General features: G+C 41.1%; 1 protein-coding gene across 1 annotated transcript; it reads right to left on the reverse strand.

Annotated features, from left to right (window-relative positions):
* Positions 1-1,035: 1,035 nt before the first annotated feature.
* FBP2 (fructose-bisphosphatase 2) lies at positions 1,036-25,884 on the reverse strand. Its single transcript, XM_019711965.2, has 7 exons — positions 25,611-25,884; positions 21,013-21,175; positions 18,797-18,889; positions 8,967-9,107; positions 6,672-6,809; positions 2,658-2,777; positions 1,036-1,447 (listed from the first exon to the last, which is right to left on the reverse strand). The coding sequence occupies exons 1-7, from the start codon at positions 25,778-25,780 to the stop codon at positions 1,253-1,255; spliced, it is 1,020 nt and encodes a 339-aa protein (XP_019567524.1). The 5' UTR covers positions 25,781-25,884; the 3' UTR covers positions 1,036-1,252.
* Positions 25,885-27,965: the final 2,081 nt, after the last annotated feature.

The raw sequence follows: 27,965 nt of genomic DNA on the forward strand, positions 1-27,965 counted from the left end.
AAAAATTCTTTGTTCCTTTTTGGAAGGATGAAACGTTTTTGATTTATGTATTAAAATATTGCCGCCTTTGTTACTGCTGCCAAGCCATAGAGGACTGAAGAACAACGCTGAGTCCTGAATTAGAGTGAAGTAGAAATCTGCCTTTGGGTTGTCTGAAGCAGCCTGCCCAAAGCTAAAGTGTGAAAGGAGACCTTTGCTTCCTCCCATGCCTTCTCCAACACCCCCACCTCTACACCACTGCCTTTTGCCTTCACTTAATGCATTACTTTAATGGATTTTCTAATGTGAATCATTCTTGATTTTTTGAGTTAAGCCTGACTTCATCCTGATGCATTTTTGTTTTAAATACTTCTGGATTTGATTTGTCAATATTTCAGTAATGGTATTTAGCCTCCAGGTTCATAAACACATATAGCAATTCTTGTTAAAACAAGCTGAGTTTTCTGACGCGTTTGCCACCCCATCCCAATGTTGACACAATTTGGACAAATGAAGAGTCATTTAACCAGTTAAGTCCTAGGATTAATTAAAGCATTTCTTCCCAAAATAAAAATGCAAAATTAAGGGGTTGAGAAAAGTGGTGCTAATTTTTAAATATTAACTCCATTTAGTTTATAGATCTGTCAATAGGTGACTACATTTTTCCATTCAGTTACTGGTCATTCAAGTTATTGCTCCCAAAAAAGACAATTCAAAATTTTAGAATTTAATAGCCATGAGATTTCTAACTCAAACCTTAACCAAAATAAGACAAAAACTCTTCTAAGAAATTAAGTCAGCCATTTAAAAATACATAAATATACATTCAAATGTATAATATGTATATCCAACATATGTATTTTTTTATGAGAAAGGAAATGAATCACTGCGGGATAAGACACTAGGGTCAAATTTTAAGCCAACCATGACAAATTCTTAATTGCTCGCTGTACTTTTTGCCCACAAGTAGACAGCTGCCGATTACTTGAACTGACAGACTTCGAATTACAACCCTGTCTGCCACTGTTGATGACAGAAAACAAATGAAAGTTGTTCTTTTCACATGTGGGTTTTTATTTTTACCATTTACACTGACCACAGACTCACATCTGCCCTCTAGACCTGTGCTGAGCAGTTGACTTCTACCGTTCTGTTTGTAATTCAGTAGATTGGCAGTTTATTACTCATCACCACTGTGGCTGCTTATCACTCATCCAGGGTCCTCGGTACAAGGCACAAGACAAAGAGAAGAGGGTTTGCAGGGTCAAATTCACTACTTGTCTGCCTGGTGTTTCTGCACACAGGTGAGATATTCCTGTACATCATCTGGGGACCCCAGAATCAGGGGGACTCGCTGGTGAATGGTCTCAGGCTTCACATCCAGCACGGGCTGGGTACCTGTGGTCGCCAAGCCTCCCGCCTGCTCAATGATGAAAGCCACAGGATTGCACTCATACAGGAGCCGGAGCTGTGGAGAAGCAGACAAGCTTTGCAAGTGGCCGGAAATCCTGAGCCACACCCCTAAATTCCAACTCCTGAACTTCTGTCTGTCTCGTTAGTGAGAGTAGGTCACCCACCTCAGCAGAGGGGGCTGCCTGAGATCTAGACCCTCCACAAGGCTGGGTTTCGTCAGATGATGCTCACCACATTTACTTTTGCGGGCACCTCTGGTCAGTTACTAGCTGACTTGCGACCCTTATGAGAGACCTGCCTCTTTGTTTGGGAGAATGAGATCTTGGTACCCTTTTCTCGTTGGTTCAGTAATGAAGCAAATTGAATCTGCAGGCCTGGTTAGGAGGCTCTATCTGTGAGGACTCAAGCTTGGGTCCCTGATTGTCCATGGGAGGGACACTAGAGGCCACACTGTCCTGGACAGACTGACGTGAGAGTCTAACTGACAACTTGGAGAACTTGGCTCCTTTCCCCCTTTTCCCTTGCCCTCGGGACTTGAGAGCAGGGGCTTTGGGGTGTCAAACAATAAAGTCTCAAGTTGTAACCAATTAACATTTGTTTATACCCTGTTGATTTAGATACTTCAAAAAAGAAAAAAAGAGTACAGCATTCTCACATAAAGCTTGTGTTGGAGCCAACATTTGCTCTGACCTTCAGATGCTATTGTAGTAAACCTATCTGGAAACACAATGCCCAGGTCTTCATGGTGTCTTAGCCTGCAGGCCACGTGATCGATTTTTTCTGCAGTTAAAATCTACATGGGTCTACAGAGACAAGCACACACAGGAGGATCTTGGGTGGACTTCAGGTCATCTGTGAATCCCCTAAAAATGTATGTAACATGCATGCTTGCATGCGTATTTTTTTCTGAGACGTGGGTCCATAAGTTTCTAGCTTCTCAAAGGAGTCTATGATCCAAAGAGTTGATGCTAAAGCTAAAAGCCAGACACAGCATGTGGAAAATGGGAGATAAACACAGCTGACTCACGGTGAACGATGGGCATAAAGCCAGAAAAATCGCCAATATCAACAACTTTATGCTTCTTCTCCAAACCTTCTACTACAGCCTCAAAGTTCACTAATGGGAAATACACCTCATTTCTTTTCTACCTGCCCACTCACAGAAAGACATGCCAAGGACAGGGCAGTAGCCAAAAAGCATGTGTGAAGAGAAAGGAAACTCCAACTGGCTCCCTGACTGGATACAGTGGACAAAGAGGAATTACCTTGCCCTTAGGATTTTTCTGGTTTGCTGGGTACAGGAAAATTCCTCCATAGACCAGGGTGCGGTGCACGTCAGCCACCATGGAGCCCACGTACCTGGCCCCATAGGGCGCACTGCTGTCCTAGAAAGCAGAGAAGGAAGAGACAGATGCAGTGAGTTCAGTAATTAGCCAGCCCCAGCTCGGGGTCACACATCCAGTTGGTGTAGCTTCTGCATTCCAGGTTCTTCATCCTCCACCCACTAGCTGAGGAATTAAAAATTGAATTATATAATTGAGAATTTCATTCATTAAGTGTCCCCATACTTCGACTAGTGATTGGACTCATCAAATGTAAGACTACTTATAGTAAGACACAATATTCTATAACAATCTTAAGAGAGAAGCTATCAGAGAGAGAGAGAGAGAGAGAGAGAGAGAGAGGAAGGGAAAGGAAAGGAAAGGAAAGGAAAGGAAAGGAAAGGAAAGGAAAGGAAAGGAAAGGAAAGGAAAGGAAAGGAAAGGAAAGGAAAGGAAAGGAAGAATACAGTGAAGGAGAGCAGAATATGCCACTTTGGCATATTGATTATTTTGAATTAAAGTAACTTGAGAAACAGTCAGTGCAAGAAGGATACTCTGACCTTCCTTTGTTCCCCTGAAAACAGGAAATAAATCTTCCATGTGAAAAGAACCTTCCTGTACCAGAAGGGAGACACCCTTATCACCAGAGATAGAGAATTGAGGGCCTAGAAGGCTGTATCAACAAACCTTGTTACTTCCTCACTAATTTACTACCCCCTAGACCTAACTTCTTCACACAGTTATTGTTTCTTTGTCTAAAAGTTATAAAAGCTACCTGCTTTGGTTATTTCTTTGAGTCTCATATTTTTAATTGTGTTTCCATAAGTATGAAATTAAATTGGTTTTCTCCTGTTAATCTGTCTTACGTCGATTTAACTATTAAATCGGCAAAAAAACCTAGAAGGGAAGAAGAAGTTTCCTCTCCTACAATTCAAACAATTGCTTGGCATCTCCTTGAGACTCCTTCTTGGCGTACCATGGTTCAGAGCCTTTTTTAGCTTTCTGAGACCAGACCTCCTTGAACAATGACGACTTTTGCACTTACTGCAAGCATTGTTTATCCACTGGCAAAATTGTAAAGAGTTTCAGAAATAATTTTTCATTTAAAATAATATATCAGAATGTTATTATTTCAATGTGTAATCAATAGAAAATATTATTCAAGAGTTATTTTACATTCCCTGCTTACACTAAGCTTTTAAAATCCAGTGTGTATCTTATAGCACATCTCAATTTAGACTAGACACAATTCAAGCACTCAATAGCCTTATGTGGACAGTGGTTGTTGTAATGTTAGTGCAGATTTAATGGCAACCGTTTTCTTCTCACATTTTAAAAAGTTATTAAAATGCATATAGTCTTCTGTATTGTCTTACTTTATAACTAAAAACAAACCAATATATTTTTAAAATATTTTTTTCAAAAGGAAGAAGTGGACAGTGTATAAAAACTATTCTTTCAAGAGAACTTAGTTGCAAAGCGTAGGAGAAAGAGTGGTTAACTAGTGATACAGGAAGGAAGGAAGGAAGGAAGGGAGGGAGGGAGGGAGGGAGGGAGGGAGGGAGGGAGGGAGGGAGGGAGGGAGGAACCACTCCCCATCCCCTGGGATGTGGTGTGTGGGAGAATGGCCGCCAGAACACAAAGATCCTGCAGCAAAACAACAGGCAAAGGCCTCAGGAAGCGTTGGGAGTGGGAGGAGCCTGCTCACACCTGAGCGGGGCTTCCAGAAAGCAAAGCTTTAGGAGAGAAATGAGACATCTTTTTCAAAACAGAATAATCTATTTTACTTTCTTTTTTTCAAGGTGCAGAACAGCATTTGTTTAAAATGGAAAAAGAAATCATAACATATTACAAATTTTACAAAGCTGACTAATATTATATTAAACATCATAAAATCCCAAAAAAAGAATATGCTATTATTATCCATTAACTTCCTGATATACCTTTTCCCCTTAAATTATTTTGGTTGGTTATTCTTTGGACTCTTCAAATGACATGGTTTTATAATAATTTCTATAAAGAGAATTGGAATGGTCTATTTTTATTAACACATGAGCATTGCACACATTCACACATACAGAGAAACCAGTTAACAAAATGTCATATTCTTTGAAGACATTTTATTCATATATATGATTATATTTAGTTTTGTAGCCCATTTCTTTCACTGAATATTTTGTGAATATGTTTCACTATCAATATATAAAGAAGAGCTTACCTTTGTAATAGATGAATACACGTATAGCACAATATTCACTAGGATATTGTGAATGCCCATAATATATTAACCCAGCCTTATGAATGGATACTGCAGTTATTCCTTTTGTTGTTTTTGTAAATAATGCTGCAATAACACATCCTTCTGCATTCATCTCTTTTCGTTTGAATTATTAGTTCCTAAGGATAAACTCCTGGGAGTTTAGGATAAACTACTGAATCAAAATGTATGGATATTTTATACTTAAAATCAGATTGTCAGATCGCCCTCCAGAAAGACTGTGATGTTTATGTTTTCATTAACAATTTATGAGAGTGCTTATTTTCCTGCACTATTGATTATTCATCTTTTAAATCCTCACCAATCTTATATGTAAAAATGATACTGCATTTTAATTTGAATTTTTATTAGCACCTTCCCAGTTGCTGTCTGGACATTTACATGTCTTCCAAAATGGACGGTTTTCTATTTGGGGGCTGGCTCATCCTTGTGTTATGAATCCTTGGTTTCACAAGGTTTACAAGAATCCTTGTGTAGTCAGACTATTCATGTTGTTGGTCATATATCATATATGAGGTTATTACTTGTTTTCTCAGTTTACAACTTCTTCAAAGAGATTTATGGGATTTTTTTGCATAAGAGTTTTATTTTTCAGTGGTAAAATAAATATCTTCCTTTATGAGTTCTAAAGGGGGCACTTTTAGCTTAAAATTGAAACCATTATGAAACTATCTCCAAGACTGGGAACTTGTAAATAATTTTGAGTTTATCAATCTCATTCATATCCTGTTGCTTTTGCCCTCAAAATATCTGACGGGTTTGTGCACTATGGCAAAATACTATCTTGTAAAGCAGAGATACAGGAAACTGCACTTCTGAGAATTTCACTTAATAAAACAAACAAAAGAAAAAGAGAAGAAAACCCTCTAAAGCTTTATCTGAGGCAGCAAAGTCAGGTCTCACATCCTGTTGAGTGAGTGCCACCTGGCCCCATGGAATCCCAAGCCCTTTTCCCTGGAGCTCATGAGGAGCCAGGTTGGCACACCACACCAGCGCTGCTCCACCACATGAAAAGGGGCCTCCCTCACCACATCCCCCAGAATTTAGTGAGAGAAGGTCCCACTTGTAAATAAGCTTTGCTCTACTCCCAATTTAGGCCAGACTTTACACTTGATCTGGAAATTATTTGACTATGCTCCCATACCTGCCCGATGGTGAATATGGTGAACCCACTCAATGGACTGTTGGGGCTGTGTTAATAGCAGTATGAAGTCCACAGCTTGGTGATCACGTTGGGAGCCAAAGACCTTCCTAAAACTTGGGGCAAACACAAGGCCTCAATATTAGAGCATATAAATGGGACCTTCAAATACAATGATTCCATCTGAAAGCAAATACAACTGAGTGACCAGAATCTGTAGAGGTGGTAGTGCAGAAAACAAATGACTTGAAAGAGGTTCTGACCTGAACCTCTAAATTTTGAAAATATGGTCTCTGCTTTGATTATGAACAATTTCTCTTAGAAAACTAAACTGGGGAGTATTACCTTTAGTAGGTAAAATTTAGCTAGAAAAGATAACGATTGTTTTTGAAGAAAGGCAGAGCCTACCATTCTCATACTGACCAAGCCATCAACAGGGGCACCAACCTCTTTTAGCCAGGCCCTAAGAGCCACCACAAAACAGGAACCCACTGAGACAGCATTCTCCCTGCTGCCGCCTTAGGCTTTCTTCACTCACCTCAGGAAATTTCTTTCTCTGCACATAATTCGTGGTGGCAGCATCAAAATACTTGGCATAGCCCTCATTGAGGCTGTAAATTTTTCCTTTCTTTTTAATTTTGACCTCTTTTTCCACCAGAACAAATTCACCAAGAGCCTAGAAAGATGAAGAGAAACACCAGTAAGAAGAAGAAAGATACCAGGAAACAGAAGCCAACAGCACACTCTCCGGTAATCAGAGAACATTAGAAGATGGGGGCCGCTGGAAGTGCCCAGGGCATTGCCAAGTCCTTCTGCAGCCAGCCCAGTGATGTTTTTATGAGTTGTATAAATAACAGCGACAATGTTGAGCCCCACAGGAAGCTCAAGCAGTAATATAACAGGAGATAAAATAATTCAAAGGGAAGAGGGAAAGTTTCCTTTGTAACTTTCACTGTCAGCTAGGTGCCTCATTTATAAGTAATCTAGCTGTATTTGTCCACCAAGTTCTCGTACCCAGATAATTCCTAATGTTTTCAGGAAGATTTGGGCCATCAACAATGAGAAGAAGTTACGCAGATGGGACTTGTCATAAAGGTGGGGGATGCATTTCAACCACTAATGTGTGGGTCCAGTTATTCTTTTTGTCTTAAGGTTTCAATCTTGGAAGCCATTAGAGAAGTGCTTGGTACCCCTCTGGCTCTTAGATGGAATAAAGAGGAAATCCCTTCAGTCAGAAACTGTATTCACTCAGCATAAGGAATAATTGACAAAAACTAAAGAAATCCTCAGAATTATGAATAAAATTGTGCCCAGTTCCTCTATAGCCACCAGTCACTACCTGCAGGACCCCCTCAGGGCTGCTGGGAGGTTACATTCATAGATGTAAATTGCTTGGAACAGATACATACCCACCACTTAGTAAGTGCTATATAACTGTTAGCTATTATTCTAGAACAATTTTAGAAGGGGAATTTTATCGTCTGAGAGTCATGTTTGTGAACTACAGAATTTCTCCAGTTTCGCCTGCTTCTTGAAAAGGAGAAATTAGGGTATCAGCATATGGAAACATCAATGGGTTTTGATCTGATGGGTTTATATGTGAAATGTTTATATTTGAAAAGATACTGTGTTTCCATACTATAAAGTTTAGTTTAACCCTGTTTTGAAATTTTGTGACCCCTCCTTCACCCTCCCCCCCCTTCCTTTCACATACACGTTCCAACATGTAACTCCACCAGGGCTATAATGTTTGTCTGCTTCATCAGTGCTGTATCTCCTTCCACAGGCTACAACGGTATCTTGGGACACACTAGATGCTCAATAAACATTTGTAAATTCAAATTAAATTGAAATACTGAACAATTGCTTTTGACTTACTGAATACTGGAAACTTTGAAATGGATTTTGGTCAAAATCATTAGAGTTTTCAGAAGACCTGACTATATTTGGCAAAGTGGTTTACAAGTGATAGGCAAAGCGACCAGTATTTAGTAATACAAGAGACATTCTATAAGTTACAAATATTTTCCAAAATTTCTCCTGAACATTTTTAATGTACACTTGCCAAAAGGTTCATCCTTATTTTTTGAACTCTTACATCTTTTATCCAATTATTTCTTCCTTCAGTCAGCATTGTGCTATCATTTTTTATCCACTCAGAGGCTATGCTTTTTCTTCTACTACTGAGCATTTTCTCATTGTGAGAAGTATGGAGATTAAAGCAGAACCTGATAAAGGAGTTTTCTATCAGTCACTCTTCCTACTGGGAAGAACGTGTAGATTAGGGGAAGTCCTCCAAACTCATGCTATCCCATAGGGTAGCCAGTAGTCACATGTGGCTATTTAAGTTATTTAAAATGAAATAAAAAAATTAAACCCGGCTCCTCAGTCACATTAGCCTCATTGCAAGTGTTCAATTAGTCATATGAGGCTAGTGGTTACCATATTAGACAGCACAGGTTACAGAATATATCCATCGCCACAGAAAGTTCTATTAAGTGGTATTGCTCTAAAGAATTCAAGTTTCTGTCTGGAAACTGGCAGCATTGGGATTTTTAAACCATTGTATTCCCATAAACAAAAGAGGTTGAACACACTTTTGGACAATAAACTCTTTTAGGATGGGGCCTGACTGAAACTGTAGGACCCCCAAATGCCCTCACTTGGACAAAGGTCCTTAATGTTTTTTATGATAGTGTTGTCTCCCCAAACTAGACTCTGGCCCAAGAAGCAAGTATTAAGAATGACCAGGAAGTTATCCCAGGGGACTGGAATTAAAGCACAGAGGCCCATAGAGTCCCAAGTGCTGGTACTGCCAATATTGGGTACCTACTGGATCAAGCATGAAGAGGTCCACTCCTTGCCCGGTGGAAAGAGCCACCAGAGTCGCACTGCCGTAGAGCGCATAGCCCGCAGCCACAATATTGCGGCCTGGCTGCAGTGCATCCTTTTCGGAAGGCTCACCCTCTGAGGTCTGAGGAAGAGAGGAGAGAAACATGGTGTGTTATTGTCTCTGAAGAGATCCCTTTGCCAAGGTTTGGGCTTCTTAACCCTCCTGAAGAATAACTTCTAAGGATAAAATAATAATTTGTATTATTTGAAAGAGAGGGATGGAGGTCAGAAAGGTCACACATCTTAAAACCAGAGAGTGATAAACCTGGGGCTGGACCCACATCTCCTGTCACTAAGCCAGTGTCCTTCTCAACAATACACAGAATATGGGGCCAGTTTGTCCCCTGCCAGTAGCATCCTAACAAATTTATTTTAAAACCAAATCTTACCTTTCTTTAAGGTGTTCTTTAAAAATGGCACTTTCCCTTTAATATTTTTATTATTTTAGTATTTCCCTAGGGAAATAAATAAATGACACATTTTCTTTAATATTTTTCCTTACTTTTACAATCTCACATTCATTCTAACACATTTTTTTTACAACTAATTATGTGTTCATTCGATATGCACATGTGATCAATAATTTGGCTTTCTTTTCAGATTCCCAGGCTACATACGGATTCTGAGAACCGTGCTCAGAATGGACCAGAGTGCTCAGAGTGGACCAGCATCAGCATCACCTGAGATGTGGTTGGATACACAGATTCTTGGGCCATGACCTAGACCCCCAGAATCAGAAATGCTGGACCTTCAGAATCACCCATCCAGATAATTCTGATGCACATGAAAGTTTTGGAAACACTGCTCTAATGCATGATCTCTTAAGAACCTTCAGCGAACTGGAAGGCGAAGGTAGTATTCAGTTTTTTTAATTAAATCTTTGGTCTTCCCCATGGAAGCTTCTGAAACATTTTTTTTGGGCTATCAGACAGATCACATTTTCTGTGTACAAAATCAGAGTTCTCTGACTAGAGACTTTCCATTCTCTGAGCCATGATCCTGTGGCCTCTGCTCGGCGTCGCACCCTCTCCTTGGTCCTCAGGAACTTACACCATGGCTTGAAGAGAACCCCTCCTCTCCCACTGATTCCACTGGCCTTTAATTACTCATAGAATTTCTGTCCTTAAAAAACAACAAGAAACACTTTCTAGATCCCAAGACGTCCCTGCAGTTACTCTCCTGTCTCTGTCTTCATCTCTATCCTGGAGTCTAGAAAGCCTGCCTACATTGGCTATCCTTTTCCTGACCCCACAGCAGCCTGCCAGATATGACTCTATCTACTAAATCTGTCCCACATTTTCCAGTCTTCCCCTTAGCTGACCTCTAGGCGGTGTTGGATCCATTGGCTACTGCCTCCTTCTTGAGACGTGTCTCTCCAGAACTTCTTTCTGTCCACCTCCCTCTTGTCTGGCTTTCTTTCTTTCTAGATGTACCCTCTCATTTGCTTTTGCCAGCCCCTCTTCTCAAATGTTGGTGCTCCTCCTGGTTCCTCCCCAACCCTCAGGTATCTACCCAGTGCAAAATGGACCTTCTTAACTGCCACCCTATCCAAAGTGGAGAACTGGAATCTCAGCTGCTATGTTTGTGTTATGAGTCCCGCAACCCTCCCCACAAGTTTAAACGGATCTGGAATACATTCCTGACCCAAAGAGGCTCAATCAGAGTTTCTGCTCCAGAAATCTGTGTCTGAGGCTGGCCATATTCCTGTCTTGGAGTTTCCTGATCCATTCCTGGCATTTATACCAGAGTCCTGACTGATAAAACTCTCTTCTCAGTCTATACATTCCTCGGCAATCTCACCCACAAGAGTTCTAAGCCCTGCACAGTGCCAATGACTCCCAGACCTCCATCTTCATCTCCTCTGAAAGCCAACTCTTGGAGCCATCTGCTCACCAGATATCCTTACTCAGGTATCCCACAGATGCCTCAAGTACAACACATCAAAGGTGGAATTCATCTTCCCTGTCTCACCTCCCAAAATTTCCACTCTTCTCCCATTGCTCCCCAGATTAGCAAATGGTATGTCATCTGACCAGTAGCGATCTGGGAATCACCCTCCCCTCCCTTTCCCTAACCACTCTCCTCGCCCTCACCCACAACCTTCACTCAGTCACTAAGTCTAGTCAGTTCTACAACCCACTCTTCACAGGTCCAAGCCCTCCCATTTATTCTTACCACCATCCCTTGGTCCGAGTGGCCATCACCTCCTGCCAGGTCCTCCCACTCTATCCTTGCCCCACTCAGATCCATGTCATTTCTCTGTTTAAAACACTTCATTGATTTCCCACTGCCTTGATGTCCAATATTCTTAACTCATTTTATCAGGTCTTCCATGATTTAACCCCGGCTGGATGGACTAGCCTTGTCCAACACCATTCTCTGCCCAACCCCCAAACCCTATCTTGCAGCAACACTGAGGTTTTTTTCTCTCGAACATTCCACCCTGCCTGTGGGCTCCAGAACTCCGCCTATGCTCTTCTTTCTAGCCAGAATGGCCTTCTCCTTTCTCCTCTCACACTTTGCCTGAGGAACTCATAGTCACCCTTCAAGTCTCAGGTGAAACATCAGCTTTGCTGTGGGGCCTTCCCTGACCTCATGGTTTGGGCTTCCAGGTACACAATGCTTCTCCTCTGAAGCTCCCAACACACCTTCATTAGTGTGTTTAATGTTTGATTTCCTAAATAGAATGGCAGCTCCATGGTGGCAGGTGCCAACTGGATTGTTCATGTCTGTTTTTTTATTATCTAGTGCAATCTGACCCATAGTTGCTGCATGCAATCGATAGACATGCATACACATACATATAAGTTAGTACACACACATATGTATACACATATATATGAATACACACACATATATATGAAATCATATATATATACACATATATATGTGTGTGTGTGTGTGTGTGTGTGTGTACATACTTTTTCATAAGAATGCTGGATAGTCTATTGCGTGGGCCCCCCAGATTTAATCAGTCACTATTGTTTAAAGCTTAGGTTTTTCCTAAATATTTTTAACTTAAAAAAATATATACTTATAGATTCACAGGAAGTTACACAGATTTAATCAGCCTCTATTGTTTAAAATTTAGGTATTTCCCAAATATTTTTAACTTTAAAAAAATATATTTATAGATTCACAGGAAGTTGCACAGGTAGTACAGAGAGATCTCATGTACCTTTCCTCCAGTTTTCCTCAATGTTACATGTGCTATATCTTACTGTATAGTAAAATATCAAAACCAGGAAACTGACATTGGTATTAAGTGTGTGTGTAGCTCTATGTCATTTTATCATGTGTAGATTTATGTACCCACCACCACATCAAGATACAGAACTCTTCCATCACCACAGATATCTCGCGAGTGCTCCCCCTTTATAGTCATACCTGCCTCCTCCCCACTATCCCAGATCCCTGGCAACCACTGATCTCTTCCCCATCTCTATAAATATGTCGTTTCAAGACTATTACATAAATGGAATCATACCATTTGTGATCTTTTGAAGTTTTTTTTTTTTTTCTCAGCATAATGCCTTTGAGATCCATCAAAGTTGTTGCACATATCAATAGTTTGCTCCGTTTTATTGCTCAGTAGTACTCCATGATATGAATGTATAACTGTTTGTTTAACCATTCAACTATTGTAGGACATTTTGGTTAATTCCAGTTTGGGGCTATTACCAACAAAGCTGCTATGAACAATCATGTACAGGTTTTATGTGTGGACATAAGCCTTCATTTCTCTGGATAAATGCCCAGGAATGGAATTGATAAGTCCTACAGTATGTGACTGTTTCATTGTTATGTTTTGTTTTGTTTAAAGAAACTGTCAAACTTTTCCAGAGTGGCTGTGTCATTTTACATTTCCACGAACAATGCTTGAAAGACTTAGTTTCTCTGCATCCTTACAGCATTTCGTGTCACTGTTTTTTTCTTTTAGATGTTTTATAGATGGTAGTGATATCCCACTGTGGTCTTATTTTGCATTTCCCTAATGGGGAGTGATGTTGAATATCTTTTCATAGCTTATTTACTAAGAAACTTATATTTACCTGTTCAGTAACATGTCTCTTCATATCCTATGTCCTAATTGGATTGTTTGGAGTTTTCTACTGTTGAGTTTTGAGAATTCTAGGTATTTTTTTGTCAGACATGTGGTTTGCAAATACTTATCTCATTCTATACTTGTATGCTCATCTTCTTAACAGAAGCAAAAAATGAGCATTCTATACTTGTATGCTCATCTTCTTACAGAGCAAAAGTTTTCAATTTTGATAAAGTCCCATTATCAGTTATCTTTTCTTTTTCAATTTTACAGATTGTGCTTCTGGTGTCATGTCTAAAAACTCTGCACCAAGACCCAGTTCCTGGATATGTTCTCTCATGCTTTATTGTAAAAGTTGCAAAGTTTTACATTTAACCCTATCATCTATGAGATAGGTAGCATGTTGGTGGGTCTTGTTTTCTCATTCATTCAGTCACCTCTTGTCTTTTGATTGGAGTACTTAGTCCATTTACATTTAAAGTAATTACTGATAGGTATGTGCTTATTGCTATCTTGTTAATTGTTTTTTGTAGCTGTCTGTTCCTTTCTTCTTCTCTTGACCTCTTTCATTTTGGTTTCCTGATTTTCTTTAGTGTTTTGTTTGGGTTCTTTTCTTTTTATTTTTTGTGTATGTTTTTGTAGGATTCTGGTTTGTGGTTACCATGAGATTCATATATATATATCCATCTATATCTATAGTAGTTAATTTTAAGCTGATAGGTGTTTAAGTTCAAATGCATTCTAAAAGCACTACATTTTTACTCCTCCCTCCACGCTTTGTTTTGACATCATATATTTATATATTTTTGTTTTATATGTCCCTGACTATTTATTGTAGCTATAGCTAATTTTGCTACTTTTGTCTTTTAACTTTCATATTAGCTTTATAAGTGGTTAATTCACTGTGTTTATTATACATTTGCCTCTACCAGTGCAATTCTTTCTTACTTGTATTCTTTTATTCCTGGTTATGGCCTTTCCTTTTCTGCATAAAGAAGACCTTTTAGCGTTTCTTGTAAAGCCAGTTTGGTGGTGGTGAACTTTAATTTTTGCTTGTCTGGGAAATTATCTCTCCTCCAATTCTGAATGATAACCTTGCTGGGTATAGTATTCTAGGTTGTAAGTTCCTTTCTTTCAGCACTTTAAATATTTCCAGCCACTCCCCTCTGGCCTGTTGAGTTGCTGCTGAAAAAATCAGATGATAGCCTTATGGGATTTCCTTTGTTTGTGACTTGTTGCTTTCAGCTTGCTGATTTCCAGATTGTCTCTTTATCATTTTTTTCCATTTTAATTACAATATATCTTGATATGGGCCTCTTTGGGTTCATCTTGTCTGGAACTCTCTGTGCTTCCTGGACCTGGATGTCTTTGTTCCTTCCCCAGATTAGGAAAATTTTTGGCCATGATTTCTTCAAATATACCTTCTGCCCCTTTCTTTCTCTTCTCCTTCTGGAATCCCCATAGCATGAATGTCAGTGCACTTAATGTTGTCCTACAGGTCCCTTATATTATCCTTTTTCTTTTTCTTAATTCTTTTTTCTTTTTGCTGTTGTGATTAAGTGATTGCCACTATTCTATCTTCCCTGTCACTTACCTGTTCCTCTGTATTAACTAATCTGCTGTTGATTCCTTCTAGTGTGTTTTTTATTTCAGTTATTGTATTCTTCATCTCTGAGTGGTTCTTTATTATATTTTCTAACTCTTTATTGAGACTTTCTATGAGTTCCTCTGTTCTACTCCCAAGTTTGTTGAGCATCCTTATGACCATTACTTTGAATTTTTTATGACAGAAATTACTTATCTCCATTCCATTAGAGATTTTTTTTCTGTTTTTTTTCCTTGTTCATAATTTCCATTCTAAAAGTGGTTTATTAGTTTCTCAAATTTGCTCCCCTTCTTTAGAAATATTATCAGAGAGAAACTATGGTTATTTGGATTAGCCTTCAAAAACTGTGCTTTACTTAACTTTAAGACAAAAATCTCTGTGTTCAAAATCACCTAAATTCAAGTGTGACTATCCCATATTATGTATAATAATATTTCTCCTTTTTGTTTTAAATACCCTGTATTTTTTAGAGGAGTTCTAGGTTAACAGAATAATTGAGAGGAAGATGCAGCAGCCTCCCATATGCCCCTTGTCCCCTCGCATCACAGCCTTCCCCATTATTCCTCTTTGTCTTTACACAAATTGGCCTTAAAAAGCTATTAAAACCACCAACAAAATGAAAAGGCAACCTACAGAATGGGAGAAAATATTTTCAAATTATACATAGGATAAGGAATTAATATTCAAAATATATAAAGAACTCATATAACTCAATAACAAACAAACAATCTGATTTTTAAAATGGGGAGAAAAACTGAATGCGGAGAAGACATTTTTCCAAAGAAGATACACAAAAGGCCAACAGCTACGTAAAAAGTTATTCAAAATCACCAATTATCAGGGAAATGTAAATCAAAACCACAATGAAATATCACCTCACACCTGTCAGAATGGATATCACCAAAAAGACAAGAGATAACAAGTGCTGGTGAGGATGTGGAGAAAAGAGAACCCTTGTGCACTGTTGATGGGAATGTAAATTGGTACAGTCATTATGGAAACAGTATAGAGATTCTTCAAAAAATTAAAAATAGAATTATCATATGATCTAGCAATTCCACTTCTGGAATTGTATCTGAAGGAAATGAAAACACTATGTTGAACAGATTGCTGCACTCCCATATTCATTGCAGCGTTGTTCACAATAGCCAAGACATAGAAACAACCTAAGTGTCCATCAACGGATAAATGGATAAAAAAAATGTGGTGTACATACACAATCAAATATTATTCAACCATAAAAAATGAAGAAAATCCTGCCACTTGCAACAACATGGATGGCATTCTCTATGTTAAAAACCTTGAAGGCATTATCCTAAGTTAAATAAGTCAGACAGAGAAAGACAAGTACTATATGATCTCACTTATATGTGAAACTGAAAAAACAAAACAAAACAAAAACTGAACTCACAGAAGCAGAGAACAGATTGGTGGTTGCCAGAGGCAAGTAGTGGGGCAATGAGGGGGAAATGGTTCACCCATGGTTAAATGGTTCACCCATGGTCAAAAGTTATAAGATACATAAGATAAATAAGTCCTGGGGATATAATGTACAGCATGGTAACTGTAGTTAATTATACTGTACTATATATTTGAAAGTTGCTATGAGAGTATATCTTAAAAATTCTCATCACAAGAAAAAAATTGTACTTATGTGAGGTGATGGATGTTAACTAAACTTATTGTGTTGATCATTTCACAATATATACATATATCAAATCATGTTGTACACCTAAAACTAGTATATACAATGTTATATGCCAATTATATTTCAGTAAAACTGGGAGAGAGGGGAGAAGCTATTAAGAGCCATGAAGGTGAAGTTAGAAGGCCCATTTGAATCCCTATCCTGCCATGTCCTGACTGATGATTTTATGATCTCCCATCCAAGTACTAACCAGTCCCGACCCTGGTTAGCTTCTGAGATGAGACGAGATCGGGTGCATTCAGTGTGGTATGGCCGTAGGCCTGACTGATGATTTTAGTCTAGTTATTTACCTTCTCTGTGCTTCCATTTGTTCACCAGTTTTTTTTAAAAAAAGTGACAATATTATGTGTACCTGCTTTGGGGCTGAGATGAGGACTGACCTAAGAGCATTGTTCTTCCAGGTGGGTAGAGCAGTGGCTGAGTCAAGAGCAACAGCCATGATGAGAACACCAATACTAACCACCTCAAAGATACAACTGGGTGTCTTTTTCCAGACTTTCATAAGTATCACACCAGCTATCTCTTTATTTTTATCTCTAAGCTATACCTCAAATGGGGAAACAAAGCTCTTTTACTCATCTAACTCATTTTTGCATAAACTGAAAAATCATCTTAGTCTTTAGCTTTCTCAGATATCAGAGAAAATATCTTGTCATTCTCTCCTGCTCCCTTAACAAGAGTCTCCTTTTCTCTTTTCAAAAGGAAAAAACAAAACACACACACACAAAAACCAAAAAAACCCAAAACAAAACAAAACAAAACAAAACCCACCAACTAGAAAACATCCTTGGAAGTTTCCTCTAGCCCAAGCTGGGTTAGCTTCCATTTTGTTCTCCAAGACAGAAGAAATAGATGACTCATCGATTCTTTGTTTTTCTTCTCAGAAAAAAAGTTTAAGCTAATACACATATCCTGCTAAGGTTAGTTTTCTGCTAAGCTTTTGCCCCACAAATCAAATTCTTGCCCCCCTTTTTTGGATAACTATCAGCCAAGCAGAAATATTTATTGGATTATCAATATCTAGAGACAGAACATTAGGTGACATGAGGCATACCCAATCCTCTCCCGAGTTTGTAATCTAGGAGAGCTAAGAAAGACACACATGGAAAGTTAATTATACAAACATTATATAATTTGTTCTAAATTGGTAGTATAGCAAATAACTGAAGTCTGCATTTGTTTGATCATAAGTAATTTAGTAAAAAGAATGTGCACTGTGGAGCCCGAGAGATGGGCTTCGAAAACTAATCAGAGGGCAGGTTACCCAACAGAGCGATCCTTGAGAACTTCAAGTGCCCTTGGCCTCCTGCTTGAAAGCCCCAAGGGCAAAGACCCAGCCCTCCTGATTTGAGCAAGGACTGAAGTAGAGTGTGGATTATGTGGTTTGGCATGAAGATTCTGGATGGTCAAAAACCAACCCATAAAATCCTGTCTGTTGTTAAGTATATGGGGCAGGTAGAATGGCCCCAAACACATCTTAATCCCTGGAATCTGTGACTATGTTACATTACATGACAAGAGGGACTTTGTTACAGTTACCAATTTAAAAGGGGGAGGCTATCTTGGATTATCCCAGTGGGCCCAACTCTAATCAGACAAGACCTTAAAAGCCAAGAACTTTCTGTGGCTGGAGGCAGGGAGATGAGGCATAGTGGGGGACCCAGACAGATAAGTGTGAGAAAGACTTGGCCTGCCTTTGCTGGCTTCGAAGATGTAGGAATCACAAGCCAGGGAATGCAGGAAGCCTCCAGAAGCTGAGAATGACCCCCAGCATTGGCCAGCCAAAACACAAGGACGTCCATCCCATGACAGAATGGAACTGAATTATGCCAACAACCTAAATGAGCCCAGAAGCTCATTAAATCCTTAACACACACACACCACAGCCTCTCAATAGCAGGCCCTGCTGGCTGACACCCAGATTTTGGCCTTAGGGGACCCTGAGCAGATAAACCAGCCACACCTGCCAGACTTCTGACCTACAGAACTGGAAGATCATCAAAGGGTGATGTTTTAAGCTCTAAATGTGTGGTAAATTGTTACAGCAGTGATAGATAAGACATGCAGTTAGATTTGAGATACACAAAGAAGAAACAGAGGGGCTTTCAGATGCTGCCTGGAACCTAATACCTTGTCTGACATTTGTGTCGCATCCAGGTTTTCAAAACAAGGCCTCAACTGTCCTTTCACTTTATTTTCTCATGAATGCCGTGAAGAAGGCAAAGGGAAAATTACCATTTTGTTTCCTCCAATGAGGAGCCCATGGCAGAGTAAGGTTCATGATTGCCTACAGTGGCCTGTCTGCTTAGTGGGAGGACAGAGGTTAGAACTCCAGACGTGTGGCTTCCAGCCCAGGAACCTTCCAGAAACCACCAGAGGAAAGAGGCATTAAAGATCAGACTGTCTACTCACCTTTCTGTAGATGGCAAATATGGTTCCAATGGAGGCCAGGCAGTCAATGTTGGAAGATCCATCCAGTGGGTCAAAGCAGACCACATATTTCCCCTGAACATACAGAGGGAAGGAAGAACCACCAATCAGATCACCTTCTGATCAACACAGTCTATGTAAGTGGTGATATGGAACAGATGACATGACACCAAAAAATGATTTAGAACAAAGGGATATCCTTTTCAAAAATGCAATTACTTACTAATGGCAGAGTATATCAGCATATATGAATTGTGTAGCTCAGAGCCTACCTGCCCATAACAGATTAGTTGACACCCACACAAGGCAATGGAGGTCCCACGACCTCCAAATAGCTCTCCTTCTGCCTCTTCTGGTTCCTTCCTCCCCTCCAACTTGGGCCCACGGGGACTTGGAGCTGCTGAAGGTGTGAGAGGAAACCTGATCTGAAATGGGCACCTTGCAGGGAAGAAGTAGAGAAACTGAAGATAAACCTGGACTCACTCCACTGACATCCAAAGTAAGGTCAGTTATTGATAATTCTTTCTAAGCCTTTCCCCAGACAGCTATTTTTCATTGTGGAGCATTTTTGCCAAAAAAATTCAAAAAATCTCAGAGCAATGTCCCAGAGCCTCTGGGTCTGTCTTACTAAGCTAGCTGGTATGTATAGATAGATATCTCAGGAGAATAAAAGTACTCTTCTGCATTTTGCTGCATCCAACCTACCTGTCTGATGTGAAAACCAGAAGACAGAGCAGGTGGGGTCTTGCCATACCATGTCCCTGGCACCCACCCACACTGCTGTCACAGGCAGCTCCAGCCAACATTCCATGAGAAGTCACCAGATACTTTTTACAAGCCTCCTTTGTGCAAGGCCCTCTGAGAGTCTTCACGATGGGGACTGGAGTCTCCTGGCTAATTAAACATGGTAATAAAACATGAAGTAAAATGGGAGTCACTTCTCCTGCCACTAAAATTACTTTTCCCTGACTTTCTAATGAGCAATGCCCTAGCTTAAGTTGAACTTTATTTCCTTTTTTCCCCCTTGCTCAACAGGAGTGGGGATGGGGGGGGGGGAGGGCACAAAAAGTGGGATAATTCATAAACTTGGAAATTTCCCATTCTCCCTGTGGATAATCCAACTTAGTTCGTTCATTCATTCATGTATTTATTCAACAGATATTTGCTGAGCATCTAGCATATGTTGGAAAGTATTCAAGGAGGTGATATAGGAGTAGGCGTGGAGTACTCATGAATTAGCGTGAAGACTGGTGTCGCTCAGGCCAACCAGGAAAGACAATGTTAAATTGGATTGAAGTGATAATTGAGGGTCATAGCAGTAGAAATTGAAAGTTGAAAATATTAGGTGTGATTTAGCTTACATTACGTAAGACAAGAAAAGTGTTTTTCACAGTCCCTGACATATAGTAGTTGCTTAATAAATTTGGTTTTACTTTACCTTCTCTGCCCTACCGGAGAATCATAAAGAAATGACACTTTGTCCCCAACACCCAATGTATAAATCAGAGGCCAGTAGTCCCAGCATTTATTTCATATTACTGTATCACAGCTGAACGTGGGATGGATTTTTTGGCCACCAGCAAAACTCTCTCTAGTAAACTATTCACAAAACCATAGTGAATATGGGCCCTCCCAGACATACCCTGCACTAACCAAGTTTACCATTGTATTAAGGCAAGAGAACGCACCATTTTCACTTCTTTTCTGTATTAGTCTGACAGTGTGTCAGGCATGAAGAAACCTCTGCTGAAACTATAACCAGCATGAAGAAGTGTGTGGATGCCGAGGTGGGGGTGGGGTTGAGCAGATGTGAGGAGGGGAAGAATAAAAGGTCGTATAGTACGGCTCTCCCAGCGAACTCTACTTTTTACTGAACTTGATGATGTTCAAGTTCCCCCAAATGCCAGCACTTGTTATGGAAACATTCAGTGAAAACTCATGAACCCCACCCACTGAGACGTTTCGGTAAATCACTGTGATTTATTTCCTAAATGAATGACTGCCCTGCTTTGGAGTCTTTTTTACTAGGCAGCATGAGATTTCCGACTAAAGAAGTATGCAATTGTTTCGGGAAACCGAAAATGAATCAACAGAGGAAAATCCCGGAAACAAAAGAAAAAATGAGGCAACCATCTTCCCAACTCAGTAGCACCGTCTAGTGGTGATAAGCGGAACTGCTTCCCGGCTCCCGCACGCACCCTCTGGTCCTTGGCGGTGATAATCGCCTCTTTATTCTCTTCGGAGACCAGGACGCAGGTGCTGTAGGAGGACTGGAGCATGTTGATTACCAGGGAATTGGATAACACGTCCAGTTTCTTCACTTCATCCCCCGTCACGTTCACGCTTCCCGCGATTCCATACCTAAGAAGACCAAAAACAAAGCAAAACAAAAACAAAAACAAAAAAACGCTGAATGACCAGACACTAAAACACCACCAGTGTATCCTCTTTTCCCTTCATGGCTCCGGTGTCTCCAAATTGTAAACACAAACCAAGTATGTCACGTCCCACAGCGGTGATTCTCAACCTTGCTTCCTTTACATCTTGGGGATATTGTCCTATTCCCTTGTTCTCCCAATGCACTAACCAAAATTCAGTTTTACAAAATTGCAAACCTGCCCTCAGCACTGGGAGGTAAAGAGAGAGAGTCATAAAGTCACATGTACCATAATTAATGACTCCAAAAACCAAAGGACCATGACTTTATAGCCCTGGAATTTCAATATTTGTTATTTATCCTCCAACAGTGGCCTGCCGGGCTGAATTGAAAATTGCCCTGCTGTAGCGTGGTGTTACTTGAATAAGAAGGAAATTTGGGAACAGACTTCACTAATTTAATTTGGTTCTTCACTACCTTTTCAAGCAATGTTAGAAAGAGCACTACTATAAAATTCTATCTAGAGTCTTTGTGTTTTAAAGTATTCATATGCAAAGGTCTCCTACATAGCTTCCACCCTCACAGGAAGGATCCTTCTAAAATTTGAGTCAGATCACTCTGGTCCACTCAGAGTTCCCAAGTCCCCACAGTGGAAGGGGAACCCATCAGGCCCCACTGGGAAGCCCTGTTCCCACACTGGCAATGCCTTTTGTCCCCCTCATCCTCACTCAGCCAGTCTCAGCCTCCAGACCTGCAGGGCACACACCTGGGTTTGCTGCCCCGCTCCCCCACACTCTTACCTCTAAGAACAATGTGGCTATCACTGCACCCAAGCCTTTTGCATTCCAACAGCCACAACTGTCCTGTGGCCACCAGCACCCAGCAAGCTGTTCCTCCTTTTCACCTTCACTTGTGGCACTTACCCCGCAGAAATGGTCCCGATCTGCCATCAGCTTTTTCCTACTGACCCTCCTGACCTGCTCTAGAAGCTTCCCTGGACCCCCTTCTTGTATCCACCACACACCAGGCACACCACTGCCATCCGATCCACAGTGGCTCACGATCTGTTCATAGGAATGTCTTTCCTGCTGGACTGTCTGCTCACTGAGGCAAGAAGTACAGCTACTGTATCTGGGGACATAGGGTCTGGGGACATAGGAGACATTCAATAGTGTTCACTTAATAAAGAAGAAAGGATGGCAGGGAAGTAATTTCTTTTCCTCTCCCTTTTTAACGTCATTTATTTGTTGAAGGAATCCTCAAGTGTTCTAATAGGTAGCCAGGGTCGAGAACCACGGATTTACCCTCAGGGGGACAAGTCACGTCCCACCCTCTTCCCTGACTGACAGCCTCTCCCACAATCCCTCCCTATGTCAATTGATGTCTGCTGTGATGTGATATGCTGAGCCAGTTGCCTTGAAAAACAATATTGGCAGCCTGGCCTCAAAGCATGTAGCTTCTGGTTCAAAATAAAAGCAAACAGGGCCGGCCCGGTGACTCAGGCAGTTGGAGCTCCGTGCTCCTAACTCCGAAGGCTGCAGGTTTGATTCCCACATGGTCCAGTGGGCTCTCAACCACAAGGTTGCCGGTTCGACTCCTCAATTCCCGCAAGGGATGGTGGGCTCTGCCCCCTGCAACTAAGATTGAACATGGCACCTTGAGCTGAGCTGCCGCTGAGCTCCCAGATGGCTCAGTTGATTGGAATGCATCCTCTCAACCACAAGGATGCCAGTTCGACTCCCACAAGGGATGGTGGGCTGTGCCCCCTGCAACTAACAACAGCAACTGGACCTGGAGCTGAACTGCGCCCTCCACAACTACGATTGAAAGGACAACAACTTGACTTGAAAAAAATCCTGGAAGTACACACTGTTCGCCAATAAAGTCCTATTCCCCTTCCCCAATAAATTCTTTAAAAAAATTAAAAAATAAAAAATAAAAGCAAACAAACAATAGCAACAATAAAACTGGATTCTTTTGCGTTGGAGTTTAAAGGGATCGCAAACCCAACCTCTTGTTTAATGTGGATTCTTTCAGCCGCTGCTGCTAGAGAATGGTCAGGGTGCCCAAGGCCTTTGGTGAGCAGAGCTGAGAAACAGGCTCTCTGTCCTGTGCTTTACAATCTCCCCCCCCAAAACCCCACCAACTCACCCTTACTCACCCCTCACCAGGCCCTCTCACCCTTCCTCCAGGTGCCAGGCATCCTGCTGTGTCCACCTCCACCCACACACTTCCTTCCAGAAAGAACTGAAGCTCATTCACAATAAGGCCTGATTGCCTGACAAATGCTCCAAGTTAAAGCATGGGTGAAGGGGTGCTTTATAACGCATAAGGCGATACCTCCTCGCACGGAAGCTTTCCTGACCATTTTTGAGTGGATTTTCTGCCATTTTGGCAGTAAAAGCTTCAGAGAGGCTTTCAGAGGAGGCATTCTAGCATTCCCTTCTTCCTACAACAAGGAGCAGAGAAAAAAAGAAGGAAAACATGAGAATTCCTAATCACTTTTAAGTTGCATTAATTGAATCTGTGCCTAGAAATGTATGGGAAGTGGCAGAAATATGTCGAAGTCCCTTTCTCCTGAGCAGATTTGCTCTGGGACAGTGCAACCTTTTAGCTCTCCGAGAAGCAATTCAAGATTTCTCTTAAAATAATTTCAGCATCTTGTTATAAAGAAGGAATTTCTAGCCAATAGACTTCTCCCGCTGCCACTTTGAGTGTGTGTTACAGAAGGACCAGGGGAAGGATGTCGTCTGAACTGGCAGAATGTGGGCCCTCTGCCAGACCAAGGAAAATTCAGCCTCCCAGTAAATGTGGAATCCTGACGTTGTGTTTCCACGGGCTGCGCCTGCCACCTACTGGTCAGTCTGTGGCATCGACCAGCCAGCCGGCAAATTTCCCCAGGTCTGGGCATGGAGCCACGGTAATAAGGAGCATTCATACTGAGCATTTACCATAGGGCTGGCACTGCCGAAATCACCATCACGTGGACTCACTAACCCTTACAATAACCCTACAAGTTAGAGGCTATTTGCATCCTCTCCGTCTTGCAAATGGGGAAACTGATGTCCTAGCAAGAATAGATCATTGTTCATGATCACGTGGAAGGAAAAGCCAAATCAGATCTGAGCACCTTAATTATCAAACTCCTGACTCCACTTCATTTGGACACTCGGCAGCCACAGAGTCAGTTCTGCAGCCGACTGATAACACCCAACCACAGCAGCCGCTGCCGAGCCCAGTGTCGGCCCAGAGCAGGAGCTGGTGAATGTCAGGCAGACAGCAGGGAAGGGCCCTAAGCATAGCAGAGCCCACAAACAAGGCGAGTTTGGCCATTATTGCCACATGAGGTAATAATACAGTGACAGCAATACACAGAGAGGGAAAAAGCCGATCATGAGGTATTTGAATCCGGACCCCATTACTGGGACAAAACTTTACATATAAATAATCCTGTAATTATCTTGTGATCATTACATCTTGTTATAGAATGCAATCGTGTGTGTGTGTGTGTGTGTGTGTGTGTGTTAAAAGCACTAAATTGCTAATAGCAAAAATTTTAAGTGATAAGACTTTGTAATTTCTTCAGTTTGGAATAATAATTATAATAGTTCCCTTCAACTTCTGAGAGGACTTCTATTGGAATTACTACAATGAAAAGGGAAGCCTAAAGAAAGACTGCTTTGTTTTATCACAGACTTAAACTGGACACTTGTCTGGGTTGACCAGCTGCTACAGCCTGAACTTGGCTTCATTCTGTGCTTGGATAAAGCACCAAAGAGAACAAAGTATTGAACACTGGGCATTTCTTCCTTCCAGGACCAGCACCTCTCAGCTCCCTGCCCACCAAGTGGAGAAGAAGATAAAGAAAGAGTCACAGAGAAGAAATTTAAAAATCGTTTTAAAAACAAGACTCCTTTCGATGGTGAGAAAGAGATGTGGGCCGAGTTCCTGGGAAGTTATTTTGTAAATGATGTCTAGCTCCTAACTGTTGGCAAAGGTCATGACAATAAAATGCTCTTATCTGCAAAGAAAATAAAGGGACCGCCCAAGCCTCCTGGCTGTTTCTTTGTGCCAGTGACAATGCAGATACAAATCGCAATAATTCAATATATGTTTTAATGGAACAAGCCACTGAGCTTGTTATCATTACATACATGGCAACAGGAAAAATTATGTATATTTTTTCACCGTAGCATGTCTCCAAGCATTTTGTTCCTTTCTTATTCAAGTCAAAGTCCCTTTTACCAAAGCACACGTGACAGATACTTTAAAGACAACTTCCCTCTGGGGCACATAGGAAAATAGCTTTTGACCCGATTTCCTGCCTGAGATCCTGCAGCTCTGCCTACACCCCACCTGGACCTGACCCCTGCGCGTTGGGACTGGTCTGTGTGCCTGCACCTGCTCCCCGGGACTCACAGGTTGGCCAGGCCGGCCTTGCGCACCGCGGAAGAGATGGCTTTGATGGCAGTCAGCATGGAGTTCAGCAGCTGCGTGAGCTCCCCTGTCCCTTTGGCTTGACGTCCCTTTTCCATAACATAGCGGGTCAGGGTGAGCATGTCGGTTTCGAAGGGGCTTCTGTCAGTCATTGTGGCAGGTAATTTTCAAAGTCCTTTTCTCTCTGCAGAAAGCCTTGCTTATCTCTAAGAGCTGTTGCTCCGAGGTATCAGAGCTGGCCTAGAACCTTGAAGGAAAAGTGCCCCAGCCCACGTGATTGAGATAACTGGGCGAGACCTCAAGGAAATCTGTCTGGCGTGGCTGATTCTGAAGGCTGCCAAGGCACCATAAGCAAGCTGTAAATAGAACCGGGCAGCCCACAGACACAGACCTACTTTCTCTCTGTGAGCTCCTTTCTTTAAAGATCCCAAGAAGAAACCATTTAGTAACCCGTGGTAGACAAGAAATCCAGCCACTAAAACATGATCCATAAAACTCTCTTATTCAAGGACTGAAAAGGATTCTTCACATCTATCTACTGAAGAACCTGATTCCCCTGTGGTTTATAGAAGACAGATTGGCAGATCTCTTATCTGGGGTATCGGTGGCATAATAAACTAATAGTAATCCTGGGAACTCTTAGCCAGGGTTGTTTCATATAAGCTTGAAAAGGATGCTCTCTATTTCCAAAAAGCATGTAGGACTGAATGTATATCCATAATAGATATCCAAATCTGGAAGAAAAAAATTCTATTTCTAGCACAGTGACTACTAGCACCAGGGTTATTTTATCGATTTATCTAGATTTGCACTTTTATAACAAAAAAAATAATGCTTGCTTGTTGAAGAGGAAACACTACGGAAGTATAAAGTGGAAGTCCTCACTACCAGCCCATCCTCCAACCCACTCCCTAGAAATAACTGCCCTTAGAGCTGATGGGGGTCTGGATAGGGTGATGTAAAAACTTTCTCTAGGGGGAGACAGACCTGGCTCTGACTCCCCAGCTAGTTACTTGCTAGTTATATAAAGCCTCTGTTTCCTCACTTGTAAATGAGAAGAACCGTAAAACATGTGCCTTATAGAGTGGTTGTGAGGATTAAAGTGATAAGATGTGCCTGGCACATAATAGGTGCTTTATACTTGTTAACTATTATTACCCTTCCTATATTTTGACATGTATATAACTATGATGTATACATATATGTATAATTGTATTTCACGAAACAGTAGAATATGCACATTGCTCCGCAATTTGATTCTTTCCTTTGACAGTTATTTCAATCAGAAAGTGTTTAACAGCAAGTAATAGAAAATTCAGAGTGCTTTAAATATGTAGGGATTTATTTTTCTCATATTTTCCCATGAGTTCACTTCGAGGTGGCTGCTGCCATTCATTTAGCTGTTCAAAGTTTCCACTAGGGACCTCCGTCTCTTCTCTACAATCCTTAGTCTGCTGGCTTTTGCCCTCTTGCTTGTCATTTCCTGGGCACAAAATGTCCACCACAGCTCTGAATATCTAGCCCACACTGAAGACCCACACAGGAGAGAAAGGGCAGCTCCAACTACATCAGTTCTCTCTTATTAGGAAAGAAAATTTTCCCCAGAACACACCCTTACCCCGATAGATTTTTCACTTACATGGAATTGGCCAGATTTGAGTTATATGGTGATCCTTTGCTGCAAGGGTTGGTTCAACCCATTTAAAGTGTCTGCTATAGCAAAACATCTTGGAAATACATCCATGCCAATACACAGAAAGTACTGCCTTCCAGCGCGTGGACAGTTAGATTATTGTGGAAACATGTGCTCTTCAAACAATGCTGCAACAAGATGCCTCATCTTTGTGCAAGGGCTTCAGTAAGATACAGCCTGAGAAGAGAAGCTGCTGTGTCAGAACATTTTAACTTTGACATCACTAGTATCTAACCAGAAAACTCTGTTTCTTTCCTAGAGCTTCTGAGGATTGTGAGGACTGTAGAATGGAACTTTCTTTGGGCCTGATGAGTCATGTTGCCTTAACAAATTAAGTAAGTTTTGTTTTTCATGTGGGAGATCAACCATGATTCTTTGGACATAATTCTAGAAGGAGCCTTGGCTGACTCTTAGGAGTGCGGGGCCAGTAAATGACTGCAAGATGAAGAGAGTGGCCTGGTGGACTAGTTTCCTGGTTTCCTTTGAAATGTAACATTTGTCCTCAGATTAAGGGTTTCCCACATGATGGTGCAAAGCAATGCCACTCAGAGTGGACTGTCACATCTTCCCTAGAGAAATGAATATGTACATTCACACAAAAACACATTCAGGAGTATATAGCAGCTCTGTTTATAATTGTCAGA

Source organism: Rhinolophus sinicus, linkage group LG04 (genome assembly GCF_036562045.2).
Source record: "Rhinolophus sinicus isolate RSC01 linkage group LG04, ASM3656204v1, whole genome shotgun sequence".
NCBI classification, from domain to species: domain Eukaryota; kingdom Metazoa; phylum Chordata; class Mammalia; order Chiroptera; family Rhinolophidae; genus Rhinolophus; species Rhinolophus sinicus.